Genomic DNA, 15,301 nt, shown 5'->3' with positions numbered 1-15,301 from the left:
GTTGTAGTGGGCTGTAGTTGGTGCACGGGTGCACTATCTGGTGATTCTCGGCACCAGACCGGAGATAGAAGGTTTTGGTGATATCGTGGCGGTGTGTGGGGATCTGGTGAGTCTTTGTTTTGGAGGTATTTTTATTTTAGAAATTTGGGGGAATTTGATTGTTGATGGTGATGGAAGGGTTTTCTCAATGGCTGCAACTTTTGCTGAGTGGTTGAGGTTTAGGCCCCAAGGCTAAGGCGACCATTGGATAATAGTAACTTTTTCGAAATTAACAGGCTTGAATTTTCTGAAGATGCTTCAAATTTTGGCAATTTGGAGTTGCTTTAACCTCAGACACTGCACTCACTTCTCGCATACTTACCAGTAGATACTGACTCTGATATCACACAACGGTCCAGGAAGAGCAAAAATAGTAAAAAACGTCCAAATGTACCCTAATAAAACTGGGCCCAACCCATATTCTCTAAAACTGCCCCACCTTATCGTCCCCCAGTAGATCCATCAGGTAGTGCGCGGCCCGAAATGCACCCACCAGTTAAAATCAATCTTTTCGTAAACCTACCTATCACCTCCACCATGGGTATGTACCACCACCACAAAAAATGAAAGAAAACAACTAACATATAGCCACGTACGAACAACACGCGAGACCAGAGTTGGTGTCTTTTGACGACATCAACTACGAGAACTACGCCGAGGTCCAGAAGGCCAGAACTTCTATGATGAGAGAACAGTGGATCAGAAATGAGGAGCTCAGAATCACCCACGAGGCATTGAGAAGGTGTAAGCAGTACCACGGCATCGATGCCCAGAGAAACTGCAGACCTTTGATCTTGAAGTACATGAAGATGATTGAAAACTACCCCTTGCAGGGCTACTTGGGGTACCAGAAGAACGACCCATCGCAGTAAGCGACTCCCCAGGGTTTTGTATTTTAGATGCCCTACAGCATAACACAGCATGATTATTGGATACATTGTAGGGTGGCCAGGTTGGCACTATTGTAGATACGCAGCGGAACTGTGCTTCTGGAGCCGGGCATGAATCAGGATCTGATCATATTGGGCTGATTATCAGTGGACCGCTATGAGAAATCATCGAGAAGGTCCGATGTCCCAAATGTTGGGGCTAATTCTCCATTCTGATGGAGAGACTGCTTTCTGATAGAGAAACGCGATAGCATTCTACATGTTTCAGATGCTTGAATGGTAGATGGAGTCTGTCTTGGAAGATACGATACCAAAGCTCTTCAAAGTCATTGAAATATTCGAAGTCATTGAAGTTCATCAACCCTTGGCTTTATTCGGTCCATGGATGCTATTTAGAGTCCCTCAACGGAAGATACTGTTGAACGTACATCCTCTCAGGACTTTCATTAGCGGTAGTGAAGACAATATCCAATATGAGTTTAAATATCATCAAAAAACAGAACATTCAATGCAATTGAAAAACTACCAAGACTGAAGGCGCTTTGGTCCCTTATCTTCCTAACCTCAACCATTTTGCAGCCACTGCTTCAATGGTCCACCCCAGAGCTGTAGAAAATTTCAATTTGCTAGCCAATTTCGAGCCACAATGCTCATTCAATTCATCCTAAATAATCGCCCTGGACTTCATACCACGGTAGTCCCTATTTTTCACTCCACACCCTCCATTGCCTAGCCTATAGCGTCCTATTTCGCAGTCAGTATAGCTGAACAACCCCACGCTAAAACCACCAAAACTTCCTCAAATCCCACCAAATTTCACATACCCACTCAATTCAGCCTCAAAAATCCAATTCCACCCACCGTTTCCCCATCCAAACCCTCCAACACCCATTTCACGGAATTTCCGCTGCACATCACGTGCCTAGTACCGACCGCGCTCTATAGCCCCCACGAGCCAATCATATCCAGTCCTCGCACCAGTCCGGGTGCCGAACGACCTCAGAAAAAAAACCACCTACAACTCACCATCTACTTGTCCCGTGCTATACTCATCCACAATGTTCCGTCTCGGCACTGCCCAGGTCGCCCGCTCAGGGGTGAGGTATGTTTTACGATGCCATTGGTTGAAAAGCGGCGTTTCTACGACGCCGGCAACCCCACGATCACCGTCAATTGAGTACTAACCGTTCAGAAACTACGCTACTTTGAGAGACATTGAGATGCGTCTTAAGTCGATTAAGAACATCGAGAAGATCACCAACACCATGAAGATCGTTGCTTCCACCAGATTGAACAAGGCCCAGAGAGCCATGCAGGCGTCCAGAGTGTTCAACGAGTCTGACGCTGAGTTCTACAAGAACACCGAGCCAGAGACCTCCAAGGAGGACAAGACCTTGTTGGTCGTTGTTTCTTCCGACAAGGGTTTGTGTGGTTCCATCCACACTCAGATCTCCAAGGCTGCCAGAAGAAGAATTGAGGAGTTGAACGGCAACGCTGACATTGTCGCCATTGGTGACAAGGTCAAGGCTCAGTTGTCCAGAACCCACGCCGACAAGTTGACTTTGGCCTTCTCCGGTGTTGGTAAGGAGGAGCCAACTTTCCACGAGGCTTCCGCCATTGCCGACGAGATCGCTACTTTGGGTAAGTACGAGAACACTGAGATCATGTACAACAAGTTCGTGTCCGGTGTCTCTTTCGAGCCATCCACTTTCACCGTTTTCACCGCCGACGCTATCGAAAAGGCTCCTGGCTTGAGCAAGTACGAGTTGGAGACTGAAAACACATCTGAGGACTTTGCCGAATTCTCCTTGGCTAACTCCATCTTGACCGCCCAGGCTGAGGGTCACGCTTCCGAGATTTCTGCTAGAAGAAACGCTATGGACAATGCCTCCAAGAACGCCGGTGACATGATCAACTCCTACTCCATCTTGTACAACAGAACCAGACAGGCTGTTATTACTAACGAATTGGTGGATATCATTACTGGTGCTTCTTCTTTGGACTAAGCAGTTTATTCACTTACCTCACACTCCATTTCTTCTAGAAATACTAAAACGAACGAATACACGTTGATGCATTGTTTGATTGTAGTCTATATATTAGGGTCTAATCCACCTTGATTGCTCCGTAGATCTTTCTGATAAATACTGTTGCCGTGACAACACCCACGGCTCCTCCAGCCACGCCGACAGCCGCCGACACCATCGCCATATAGGCGAAATAGATAAGCACGCTCACGATATCACTCATTTGAAGATAGCGAACGAAATAGTATGTGGTGTACCCATAAATGTACCATCCAATGCTAGAGCCCACTTGGAAACAGAGCCATTGCCAATTGGGGTTTTTGAAAGCAGTCAAGGTGATATAGGTAGCCACAATTGATGATTCTGCAATCACGATAAGCAAAAGCATTGTGGTAAGTAGCAAGAACCCATACATGTAGTAGAATGTAGTTTTCTCAAGCCAAACTGAATTGAAGATGAAGAGAAGGTCCACATAGACAATTCCGAATGGGATGAGTCCGAAAGCAAAGGTACTGACGGCTGGTGCGAGGAATTGCTGGCGTTTCGAGCTTGATTTCTTTCCGCCTTTCTCGGCTGGGACATATGAGTTGATGAAACAGGACTTGTTCAGAAACTTGAACTTGTTACCATAGTAGGCTCCTGCAATTCCCAAAGGTATTTGTATGAGAGCAAACATCAAAATGAGGAGTACGATGGTACCGAAGGGCAAAGCGTTGGATGATTCCTTCGCCCATACAAACAAATTGATGACAAGATATGCACCCATCACAAGGAATGGAAGAAGCCCTGCGAAAATCGCTCCCAAGAGACTCACAGTACCGATTTCAAACGTGGTGTTGGGGTGATCATTCTTCAATAGCTTGTGCAAGATAACGCCGGCGTATGACGACACGAAACCTGATGCCAATAAGAAGAAGACCGAGCATGAAAAGATTGTGCTTTGATGGTTCTCAAAGAAGATACTGGAGGAAGTACCTGGGCTCAAGCTAAGTTTGGAATTCAAGACGAAAATGACAACAACTCCTATCATAGCAACGAGTATCTGGACACCGGCAGCGCACAAGCTGCTGAGTAGAAGAGGTGCAAATGGACTCTGAACAGCTACATCCGATAAAGCTTTCCACAGGTTTTGCTCATAGTCAGCTTTCAGGTCGGTAGTGGGGATGACTGGTCCAGTCTTAAGGTCTGATTTGAGGAATCTTACCATCACAATGGCCACTATGAGGGAAACAAGACACACGAGAACAAGTGAGTTGACCAAGGATATCCAATGAATTTTCCGGGAGGAAGCCGAATTGTCATTCTCGTAATAAAGGTCCCAGCGATTCTCATGTCCTACCGAGATATCCTCTCTCCAGTAAACAGCATAAGTGTACGGAATAATTGTCCTACCTTCTTTTGGCTTACCTTGAGCATCCTTGAGAATGATAGGGAAATTTTTGTAATTCTTCGATGACCCTGGGCATGTCTCATCAATTACACTCTTGGGGTAGACCTCGAAGCCAACAATCGAGTAGCTTCCGTCCAGTTCAGTATGGTACCTCACCACAAGAACGACGTGGTTGTAGTAGTAAGATACGTCGTTCTGAACGAACCCGAGTGGAAAACCGGCTGCATAGTACTTCGACCTGGAGTTGGAGCTCTCAAAAGTTGTGGCGCCTGGCAATCCGTCGAGAATCCAATGGACAACGTAGCCTTTTCTTATGAGTGAGTCTGCCCAAGTCATGGCCTGGGTTGTTGCAGACATATCACAGAGACGTTGACACGGCACATCTTCTCCGAACCGAAGTTGATAGTTGGATTCCCAAAAGCGATCCCCCTTTAGCACCTCACCTAGCGACGGAGTCTTTGCCTGTTTTGTTTTATCATGACACACAAAAGGCAAGTCGTGGTATCTGTATGGTAATTGTGTGTGGTCGCTTTCGATCTTGTTTAGAAGAAGATCCACATGATCTCCCTTGTGATATAGGCGTTTCAGCTGTATAAAATCTATAGCTGAACAGAACGCACAAAGATATAGTAGGCACAAAAGGCCGACAGCGCGTACCATAACAGATTGGGGTGGAATCAAACGTTGATCAAAAACTCCAAACGACTCGGGTATCCAATGTGAGCATATTATATGAAGGTCGGTACGCATGTTGATGCTGCTCGCGGCTATTTGAGAATGTAGCCACAGCCATTGATGTGCGAATTAACCAAATGTCATGGAGTATTCGTCAGCTTTGTTCCAAGCCACCATGGCGAAGTCAATTGGCTAAGGTTCTGCCAAGTCGCCCGTAAGCGGGTGCCAATTTTCTTGTCGTCGACTTGCATTGTTACGACTCTTTGAGCATCTCCATCGCCTCTCTGATCAAATAGTTTCCCTTGGGATCGAGATTCAAGGCGATAGTGAACTCCCGAATCGCCAGGTATTTGTCGTTTTGTATGTTGTAGAGCTGTGCAAGTAGGAAGTGCACAGATGCCTCATTTGGTGCAAGTTCCTTGACGAGTTCGAATTGTTCCAAGGCCTTATCGAATTGTTGGAGGGAGAATAGAAGCGAGGCTTTTTTAAAGATGGGCAACGCCGAGAGAGGTTGAAGCTTGCTGGCCAAGTCGTATTGCTTCAATGCCAATGACTTCTTACCAAGCTTTTCCAACACCATTCCGACACAGCAAATCAAGATCACGTTGATCGGGTTGATCGCCACGGCTTTTTTGAAGTGGAAGTCTGCCTTACTGAGCTCACCCAAGTTGATGTACACCATTCCAATTCCATACAAGGCATTGTAGTGACGAGGGTCCATGAGAAGACTCAAGCGGAAACAATCGAGAGCCTTTTCGTAGTTATCGTTCGAGTAGTACTCATGGCCCTTGAGCGTATGTGCATAGGTGAAATGAGGGTCGATCTTGATGGCTTTGTCAAAGCAACGAATAGCTTCGTCAGGTTCTCGAGTCAACGAGAAGAGGTTGCCCATGACACACCAGGTAATGGGCAGCAGAGCGTCAATGTCGTGGACTTCGTTGGCCAAGTAGGTGAGCTCGACATTTTTCTGTAAATGCCAAAGTAATGTGGAGTAGTACTCCATGTCCTCAAGTCTGGTACGGTCTGACTGGCGCAACCTGATAAAGAAACGTCGGCTCTGCTTATAATTGACGATCTCATAGTGAAGACGCCCGAGCTTACTGAGAGCCCAGGGAGTGTCCTTGATATTGTCAGGCAACAGCTCAAGAAGACGGATGGCCTTGTAGCAGTCATACTTACAGAAGCACTTGTATGCCTTGGCCAAAGTGGAGAAGAGTTTGCGTAGGGTGAGGTCGGCAGCTTCAACGTCCTTCTGTGAGGGCAGACGAGCCTCTGAGATGAAACCCAGCGACGAAGTTCTCTTGAGGCCCTGGCGAGTCTGAGCCGAGGGAGGCGCCAACGACAGCCGTTTTGTATAGTGTTTCTTTGGAGGCTGAGGTACCTGGATTTGAGGCACCTGTTGTAGAGACGCATTCAGCACTGGCGCAGGTGGTTTGAACTCATCCTGGGGCTTTCGAAGCGGAGCATCTGGCACTGACGCCGATAGTATTCGAGGCGTGGAGACATCGACATTTTTGGCCAATCTAGGCGTAGCAAATGGGTTGGATATGCCTGCCGAGTCGTTTGTGTTGATGCTTTTAGGTTCGAGAACCGGCAGAGGCAGGGTGCGACGCTGGTTTGGCTTGTAGATGGCCTTTACTCTGACGTCGGTACCAGAGCGAGCCAACTCTTGGAATGCTTCAAAGTCAAAGACGTTGAGTTTCACAGCCGTGGCGTAGTTCAAGGCGCTCTTTGTGGTGTCACCCTCTGCCTTATACAAGTCTCCTAGCAAGTGGTACACTGCCAGCAGGTCAGGGAGAAGCAGCCTGTGTGTTTCGTATTCGTGACGCTGTCTAGGCAGCAGAAAGTACGAAGTCAGGGGTTCAGGCTCCGGCAGTTGTCCCCACGACAGGCTCTTGGATTCACTGCTTTCATTGTACAAAGGCAGTACTCCCACCAAAGTGTAGATTCCCTCCTTGTATTTGCCCAAGTGAAGACACAGTCTTGCGTAGATGTAGGCACAGCCCAAGTGGCCATGAGCAAGCTCCAGTGCCGTTCTGTTGAAGGCCAGTTTGTATTTGCTCTGACGGTATAGCACTAGGGCATATAGAAAGAGCAGGTCTGGGTTGTTTGGGGTTAAAGCGACCAAGTGCTCGGCAGCAAACTCGGCGTTTCTATAGTTGAACGTATCCAACAGGTGCACGATGACCAGTCGGAGCTGCTGGGTAACATTGACGTCTTCCATAGTGGTAGGTCAAAGTTGATCTTCGCGCTTCCCCAGATCAACATAACAGTGGAGGTAGTGAGGTGATAATGGGGTGAGGAGTCAAAAATGGATTTTGTGATGGAATTCTACTACTTGTCGTAATCGAAGAGTTTGTATAATGGATTTAGCTCGACGTATTTTTGGTTCATAAAAAAGAGATCCATTACGAGTTAGGAGCGTGTTACGAGTTTGCTCCATCCGGATATGTGAGGCCAGATGAGCGGAATTCAAAGTTTTGAGAGTTTCGAGAAAACGAGTAAGCAAGATCATTCAGTAATCACCAATATCTTTATGTATTATAAGATTAATGGGTGGTTCTAGGTGTGGTGGATGGCTGTTCAGATGAATCCGTGCTTTGAGACACTTCGGGTGGCTCAAATTTACTTGCAAAAGACTTTCAAGAATGGGATCGTTTTGCTGATTAAGTTGATTATGGTTTACTGTCTTCTCGCTGCAAATTCGATTTTTAAGTGATGAAAAAATATTTAGGAATTGTTTGATGTGTATACTCTCTGGCTGAATTTCCAAATTTCGCAGCCATTTTCAAGACTAGTACAATATTCAGTTTTGCAACATAAATATCAACAACAAACATTCAAATCAGTAAATCTATCAAATAACTACTTCTAGCGATTAATCCTTCAGAACGATAGCGCCGACCTGTTTCCTTACTAAATTGCTGCCGCAAGACGAAATATCAGAAGTCGCTCCCCAATGCGAGGGAAGTATTTAACATCTACAAATTTAGTGTCTGGGATATGTTATTCATGTATTGTTCTTCATCAATTGTATAACCTCAAGATCATCATTAGTAATTACAGATTGTTACAACATTATTTTTTTGACTTGATCACAAATGATCCGTCACTGGTGTAAGCCATAAGCTTCTCCGACTTGTCCTTCTTCTTGCTGCCACTCAAGACTCTGCCATTGCTATTGCTGAAAACAGGCTGCTCAAAAGAGCCTTCCAGCTTCGCTGAGGCAGGAGTGCCCATATCGGGGAAGTACTCCTTTTTGGCTGACTTGGTGGTGTTGGGGGTGCTGCCAGCAGAAGATCCCGCTTGTTTAGGAGAAAGGATTCCTGAAGCTAGGAGGTATGGGGAGGCGAAACCTTGACCAGAAGGCAATTGAGGTGTGGTGGGGCCGCGTTTAACCTTGGTCGCCGATGTGTCCACGGTAAGCTTGGGTGGCGCTTGTCCGGTACTGCCCGAAGAAATGGTGGTCTCATCCATGTATCCAACAACAGGGGAAGCCTCCTCAGAGGTGTTGCTGTCATTGTAGAGCGTCGTCGAGTTAGTTATGTCCTCGAGCAATTCGCCATCACGGATGAATCCTTTAGCCCTGAGTTCCTCGTCTCTGACTTTGTTCTCTTCTCTGGCCTTAGCAAGAAGTTCCTGGGCCTTAGCCAAGGAGACCGTGGGTGTGTTGCAACTACTCACCACAGGAACGCTGTCGTCGATGTCAATAGTGGCAGTCATAAGAACCTTCAACCAGCCCTTCATCTCCTCCTGCGTCTCAACGGCGAAGAAATGGGTCTTGGGTTGCGTAAAGGTCAAACCCTTCTTGAAGCCGGGTGCTGGAGGAACAATCTTGAAACAGTATCTTCCAAGACCAGTCAGGGCTGCGTAGAGAGCAACGTATTTGTCGTTACTGCTTGCGCTGTCTCCATCAGTACTGATAGGAATAACCTTATGGGCGGTGATGTCGATCAAGCCCTTTTCACGCTTGTCACGCAAATTAGTGAAGTAAGACAACCTCGTGCCGTGAAGTGTGAAATAGCGCGATCTCCAACCCAAGGTACTACCTGACTTCTTTGACATCCAGCCGCTGAAACTGGAAGTCTTGATAGCCTCATCAGGCGTAATGTCTCTGATACCTTCCTGGAATGCGGAGGTCTTCAGTTTTCTCGATCCGGTGAGACCTCTGAAATTCGAGGTAGAAACCGAACGCAAGCTCTTCAATCTGCTAGCATTACGCTTATCGTCACCACTCTTATTTGAACCGCCTGAGGCGACTCTGTCCTTCTTTGGCGAGAGATTCACATCGTCAATGTCTGGCAAAGTGTCCTCGGTGAACTCAGCTGGATCAGGTTGCTTGTCAAAGAGCCTGGAAGCTCTCTTGTTTTTCGTTGGACTTGCGAGACCCTTAGTTAAGTTCTGACTGTGCAATTTCTCCTTCTGTGGGGCACCAGACTCTTCATTACCATTACCAGACATGAACGAAAAGAGGGACGAGTGTCTTCTGTGGGCCATCTCATTCTTACTGGAGGAAGTGCGTCTGTGATGACCCAGAGTGCCAGCATCGTAGATAGATGAGGCAGGTCTGGAGGCGCCACCGGGGCTGTTGACCATACCCGAGGAAGCGTTGGTTCTGGTCATGTAGAAGCTGTGGCTAGCTGGAGAGTCGTTGCTTTGCGGAACAGCTGGGCTGCCGCCGAACTTGAAGTTCTTGTTCATAGGGCTCAAGGCAGGAGGCTCAGGAGCCTTTCTGGGCGACATGAAAGAAGTGTCTGTCTTGGGGGTATTCAAAGCCAGCAAGTTTTCCATCGATTGAGATCTTGTTCTAGCATGGCTCTTGGCTGAAGCTGCTCTCTTTCCGTTTTCTTTGGCATATGGGTTGAAAGAAGGAGCTGGGAGAAGTGTGGAGGCACTCTTGGGCTCGCGATCATGGGTTCTCTCCTTCTCGCCCTCGTCCAGGTCAGAGTTATTGAATGGTGGAGAGGCTTCCTTGTGGGACTCTTCGTTCTCTTCAGGCTTGACGACCTTTTCAGGTGCATTAGTTTTGGAAGCGACGCGGCTGCCGGGAGCTCTGGAGGCCATCTCCTTGAGCTTCTCGATTTCCTTGTAGACCTCGAAACGAGTGCCAAAGGAGTCAATGTCCAATTCCTTGAGGTGAGCCAAGTCAAGCTGGAACAAAATTTCACCCGTGATCTTGTGGCGAGCGAACTTGCCAGCCACGCTCATATCGAAGCCCAACACGATAGCGAAATACGACAGAACCTGCTTGGGCGTCCATTCTGAAGCTTGCAAGGGGTTGAGGTCGGTGGTGAGAGACTGAGTGGACACGTTACGGTTGTGGCCCTTCTTAGGCTGCTCTGCTGGCTTCTCCTCCTTGGCCTGAACGTCTTCCTTGGACGACTCACGCGTCGACGTCTGGAGCTCTTCCAAAGCCTTATCGATTTCGTTCATCGTGGAGTGAACGTCGTTCAGCTGCGTCTGTGTCTGCGTCTCCTCTGGCTGCGTCGAGGGCTTCTCCTGGGAAGCTATCCTGCTACCGGTATCTTTCTTCTGACCAGAGGGAACTCTGCGGGAACGGGACCTCAACAAAGTGGGTTCCAGGGGCTGTTCGGCCACGGGTTTCGTGAACAGCTTGGGAAAAAGTCCAACCTTGCCGCTGGTGACGGACTTACCCATATACCAGCCGTCGTTATACTCGGAGTCGTCGGCTAACACCTCGATTTTCTCCCCGACGGCGAGATTCAACTCGTCACCGAGGCGGGCGTTAAACTGCTTTATGCATAGAAGGAGACCCAGGGTCATGGTGGGATAGATGGTGTGGCAAAAGTGTGGGTACTTGTCTGTTTGGCTCGATTGTTTACTAAGGCGGTTTCACTGGTGTATGTGTCGCGTACTCCTGGTGACAAGGGGTTTTTGCGGGGGCTTTTGCAAATGGGTAGGGAAGGAGCGTGGGAACCAACGGTGTGGGAGGGGTGGGGCCTTTTTGGAAAAAAGAACAGACTTGTGGTATGGAGATGAAGACGGCTCGAGGTTTGGAGGGTGTGTAGAGAATGGGCCTAACGGACTGTGTGCAGGACAACAAAGTGTTGTAATAATTTTCTCACGTGATCTGCTAGGAACTGATCCTCCGTTGTTCTTGGTATGGGTTGATCATCAGGGAAAGGTTTATAGAGATCTCCAATAGTAAGTGTCGAATCATTACGTTCAGTTCCAGAGTCATCCTCAGACTCTGTCGACTCTGTTGACACATTCCTCTGGCTTCTTCTCTTCATGATGTCTTCTTATATATATACTATTGTTTTCTCTATTTCGATACTTCTTCTGATGGACAGAGCCCTCCTATTTATACTTCTTAGATAGCCGAAGTCACAGGCTCCCTTTCTCGGTATTCCGAAGATGAACGATACCTTGGAGGTATCGCTCCAGCTCTGGAATATCCTTCACATAATACGCAACACAAAGAGTGTCTGGACGATTACTAGTTTTGGGCAGGACCAAGGGTGCCCAGGGTATTGGCAGCTGGCGAGGAACGAGATGGAATTTCTTGAAAGATAGGGTCTTGGGAAGAGCTGGAAATGGTGGATATAACACGGAAAACCCGTGCACCACGGCTTAAAACGGTTCTCAGCGAGATTTCGAGGCTCTGAAAGTGAGCGTTTCTAGGCGATGGCACGCACATCTTAAAAGAAAGAAAAAAAAAAAAAGAGAGCGAAAGCAGCAGAACGGCTAGAACCTTTTCAGCAATTGCCCGGTTGCTGCTGCTGACAAGCACAAAGAACGAAGTTGCTGCGATGGGCACTTTTTAGAATTTGGCAAATATTTCAAAATTAGAGTACTTTTTTTTTCTGCCGATTATGCCCTTTTCTAGATGTGGTTCGAGATCCCGGGGCCTGCGGCTGCTTTAGTCCCCATACCAGCATGGACCGCGGCACCGATTTTCAAGACAATCAAAAAACACCACCTTCCACCCGTGGCTTAGACTCGCTTAGGTGGATGTTGTCAAGAAAAACGAAGAAACGTGAAGGCTTTTACCTCTTTTTTCGGCTTTGGCGGCCCGCTGGCATCTGGGCTTCTCTGTAGGTGCAACACGGCCTCGGTGGTAGCAGCATTGTTAATTTTCTTGACTTTTCAGCAGGAACCAGGAAATCGAATTATGTAGCGTCGAGGCGGATGCAGCTTGGCAAACGGCAGAAAAGAAGGTGAGGTATTCACGGATTTCGGGCAATTCTTGGGCGGTCTTGTGCTTTAGATTGGTTCCTGGATTTCGCAGCCACCCGTGCGGCGTCAGCCTGTTCTAGAACGGCGTGGGTGGTTGCAAAAAGAGGATTTTGAATTTTTAAGGTTTTGGGTTGGGTGATTTGATTCAAGGAGGCTTTTCATTTGGATTTACGGAAGTTTGGTTGGTGTTGGTGAGGGTTTGGCTGGTGAGGCTCGCGACAATACGGCTGAATTACTCGTTTGGGAGTAGGACGAATCAGCCCACCGTAGTGGGAGATCTGGGGTGGGCGGAAAAGAATAACAAATAAAAAAAAGAAGATGTCGAGGTGAAATTTTTTTTGATACTTTGGTGGAATTGTTGTTTTGGCTGCCTTGTGGCCATGTCGTGTGATGCTGGTATAGGCAATCAATATGCCATTGTCGTCTAGCGAGCCTGAGAGACCGAAACCAGGAAAGCTTAATCCGAATTCGGCACTGAGGCATTTTGCTTCCGTGAACGCCGTTAGACTATAACCGAGAATTTCTTAAATTTATCGAATTTGTTGATGAGACGGAAAACGCCTTCTCTTACACATTGAATAGCACTCCTCTACACTACACCTCCAATCTTCCATCTCGTAATTCGTGTTGTAGCCAGCTACAAACGGTACACAAAGTGGGGACTCTTATCGCCCATCTTGACAAGCTCCTCGGGAGGAACTCCATCGTACTTGCCCAGTGCAAGATCTCTCTTCTTCTTTCGGTTGCTTGCAACGTAACCAATAATGGTGATGAACATGAAAAGAAGACCCATGACGGAGAACCCAAGCTCAAGGCCATGGCCCAACTTGTACTCGGGTGCATCCTGTTCTCTGTAGAAGTTTGACGAAAATGCACCGGCAAAATTGCCAATACCAATTTGGAACGCCATACCCACGGCTCTCTTGTACGAACCAGCCAAATTGTTGGAGAACCAAATCACCACAAGCGGGAAAGCAGAATAGATCCCCAACGCCATAATGTAAACTCCAGCATAGACAGCCTGAGGCAGATCCTCTGGTGAGAGAGCCAAACAAATGCTGTAGCCGACTGCGATACATATCAAGTCAAAAGTCATAAACGGTGTTCTGAGGCCCACCTTATCGGAGACCCAGGCCTGGAAAATACAGAACACAGCAGCCACAATGTAAACAGGTGCCGACATAAGCTGAGCATGGGTGGATGTGTAGCCCAAGTTTTTGACAATTGTGGGTGTAAACAAGGAAACACCGTAGAGAGGCACACAGACACCGTAGTAGGTCATAAGCTGGCACCACGACTGCCAGTCCTTGAACACAGCCCAGACGTTGGAAGCATTTCCAGAATTATCCTCACCCAAGTTCATGGAAGGTGGAGCACCGGCACCGGTCATTTTTTGGTTTTCAGCATTGGAAGAGTACTTCACCCTGTGAACCACAAATTCACGCTCCTTTGGCGTAAGAAACGTACTCTCTTTGGGGTACAATGGGAAACAGAAGTACGACAAGGCGGCAGCGACAAAGGTGAGCAAACCTTCCAAAATGAAAATCCATCTCCACCCCTCGTAGCCGCCAATTCCGTCCATTTGAGAAATAGCAGCAGCCAAAAGACCCGAAAAGGCACCGGCAATGGAGGCGGCACTGAAGAAAATGGCCTCTCTGACGAGAATCTCCGATTTCTTATAGTACATTGACAAAATGTACGAAATGCCCGGGAAAAGCGAAGCTTCAAACAAACCCAAAAGCGCTCTGGTGGCCATGAGCTGGTGATAGTTCTGCACTGTTCCCATCAACGTCATGACAATCGACCACAACACCATCGTGGTGGGAATGTACAATCTTGGCTTGACGTGGTGCAAAATGATGTTTGAAGGGATCTCCATGGAAGCGTAAAAAATAAAGAAAATCGTCAAACACAAGTTGTACTGGTTCCCAACCAAGTTCAAGTCCTCAGCGAGACCCTCTATTTTGGCATTTCCAATGTTGCCTCTATCCAAAAAACTAAGCAAGTACAAAACCGTGAAGAGCGGAATCAAGTGGAGATCGATCTTCCAGAGCAACTTTTTCTCGTCAATGTCTGAAAACTTGTCGATATCCACAGCGGCTTCATCAGCGCCAGCCTCTTCGTCCTTGACTTCCACCCACTCCACAGAAGGCTTGTCGATCGACCCCAGGGGTCTTTCCTCGATACTCACGGCCAGATTGTCCTTACCCATGGGTTTTCAAAAAAAGAGGAAACGGCTCTTTTTATAGTGATGCCCAGGTGGGGGTCCCCGCTGATCTGCGTAGCGGGAAGTATATAGATACGAGAGAGGGGTGGCGGAACTCTGGCAATACATGTATAAGGTGCCTCTGTCAACGCCGTTGTTCATTGTTGAACAATCGGTCACGGTTCCCGAGATATTGTGGAAGTTTTGCTTTTTTTGAACTTTTTGTTTTTTTATTAGAGCTCCCCAATTGTGAAGCTAATTAGGGCCTTCTCTGCCCCACGTTATCTCGCTTGCTAATGGTTGCAAAACGCGGAATCAGGGAGGGGCGCCCCAGGTTAACCCCGTCACCATTGTCCAACCCGCTGCTTTGCCTCAACCTCCTCATTGTATTTTTGCTTTTGTGACACTTGACACACGTTATTTTGATTGTTTTGTATGAAGCATTTTTTGTTTTTCGTTGGGTAGCTCCGTTTCAAGTGGGGCTCGTTCCGTGGAATCCAGGTACCGCGGGGACGGCTGGAGGCTGCAAGTGCCGTTAAGAGAAATAGGCTTCCTGAGGTTCACTTGCAGAAGTCACCAGAAGCCTAAGATTGAAACCCATGGAGGCGGGGCAAAGCCTCGAATACTTTTTTGATATCAAATAATCAACTCCTAATTTCAGGAGCATGGTTTGTGTCAACAACTCCGTGGCGCTTAAAGTAGCCTGCTTGCATTAAGGATGTGGGGATGGTGAGCTGGTGCTGCGCTTAAGCGAATTCGTGGGGGATGCCCAGATAAGTATGACCGGGGAATTTCACACAAATCCGGGGAATGCTGATCACTTCGTCAGTAGATTTACGAGACTTGACTCTCTTGTCGATCGTTGTCATCCACA

At 47.6% G+C, this 15,301-nt stretch overlaps 5 protein-coding genes across 5 annotated transcripts; 1 reads left to right on the top strand and 4 right to left on the bottom strand.

Annotated features, from left to right (window-relative positions):
- Positions 1 to 576: 576 nt before the first annotated feature.
- On the top strand, positions 577 to 2,935 carry C7M61_001945 (ATP synthase F1, gamma subunit; the record flags this gene model as incomplete). The annotated part of the gene is made up of 3 exons (XM_024857336.1): positions 577 to 580; positions 628 to 907; positions 2,122 to 2,935. The coding sequence occupies 3 exons, from the start codon at positions 577 to 579 to the stop codon at positions 2,933 to 2,935; spliced, it is 1,098 nt and encodes a 365-aa protein (XP_024714472.1).
- A 100-nt stretch (positions 2,936 to 3,035) lies between these two features.
- Positions 3,036 to 4,682, bottom strand: C7M61_001944 (uncharacterized protein; the record flags this gene model as incomplete). Its single annotated transcript, XM_024857335.1, has 1 exon — positions 3,036 to 4,682. One exon carries the CDS (start codon positions 4,680 to 4,682, stop codon positions 3,036 to 3,038), a length of 1,647 nt encoding a protein of 548 aa, XP_024714471.1.
- Positions 4,683 to 5,274: 592 nt separating this feature from the next.
- On the bottom strand, positions 5,275 to 7,245 carry CDC27 (anaphase promoting complex subunit; the record flags this gene model as incomplete). Its single annotated transcript, XM_024857334.1, has 1 exon — positions 5,275 to 7,245. One exon carries the CDS (start codon positions 7,243 to 7,245, stop codon positions 5,275 to 5,277), a length of 1,971 nt encoding a protein of 656 aa, XP_024714470.1.
- An 854-nt stretch (positions 7,246 to 8,099) lies between these two features.
- Positions 8,100 to 10,805, bottom strand: BOI2 (Boi2p; the record flags this gene model as incomplete). Its single annotated transcript, XM_024857333.1, has 1 exon — positions 8,100 to 10,805. The coding sequence occupies one exon, from the start codon at positions 10,803 to 10,805 to the stop codon at positions 8,100 to 8,102; it is 2,706 nt and encodes a 901-aa protein (XP_024714469.1).
- A 2,053-nt stretch (positions 10,806 to 12,858) lies between these two features.
- Positions 12,859 to 14,433, bottom strand: C7M61_001941 (uncharacterized protein; the record flags this gene model as incomplete). Its single annotated transcript, XM_024857332.1, has 1 exon — positions 12,859 to 14,433. The coding sequence occupies one exon, from the start codon at positions 14,431 to 14,433 to the stop codon at positions 12,859 to 12,861; it is 1,575 nt and encodes a 524-aa protein (XP_024714468.1).
- Positions 14,434 to 15,301: the final 868 nt, after the last annotated feature.

Source organism: Candidozyma pseudohaemuli, assembly GCF_003013735.1.
Source record: "Candidozyma pseudohaemuli strain B12108 chromosome Unknown scaffold00003, whole genome shotgun sequence".
NCBI classification, from domain to species: domain Eukaryota; kingdom Fungi; phylum Ascomycota; class Pichiomycetes; order Serinales; family Metschnikowiaceae; genus Candidozyma; species Candidozyma pseudohaemuli.
The sequence above is the reverse complement of the archived record's forward strand: the minus strand, read 5'-3'. Positions and strand labels throughout refer to the sequence as shown.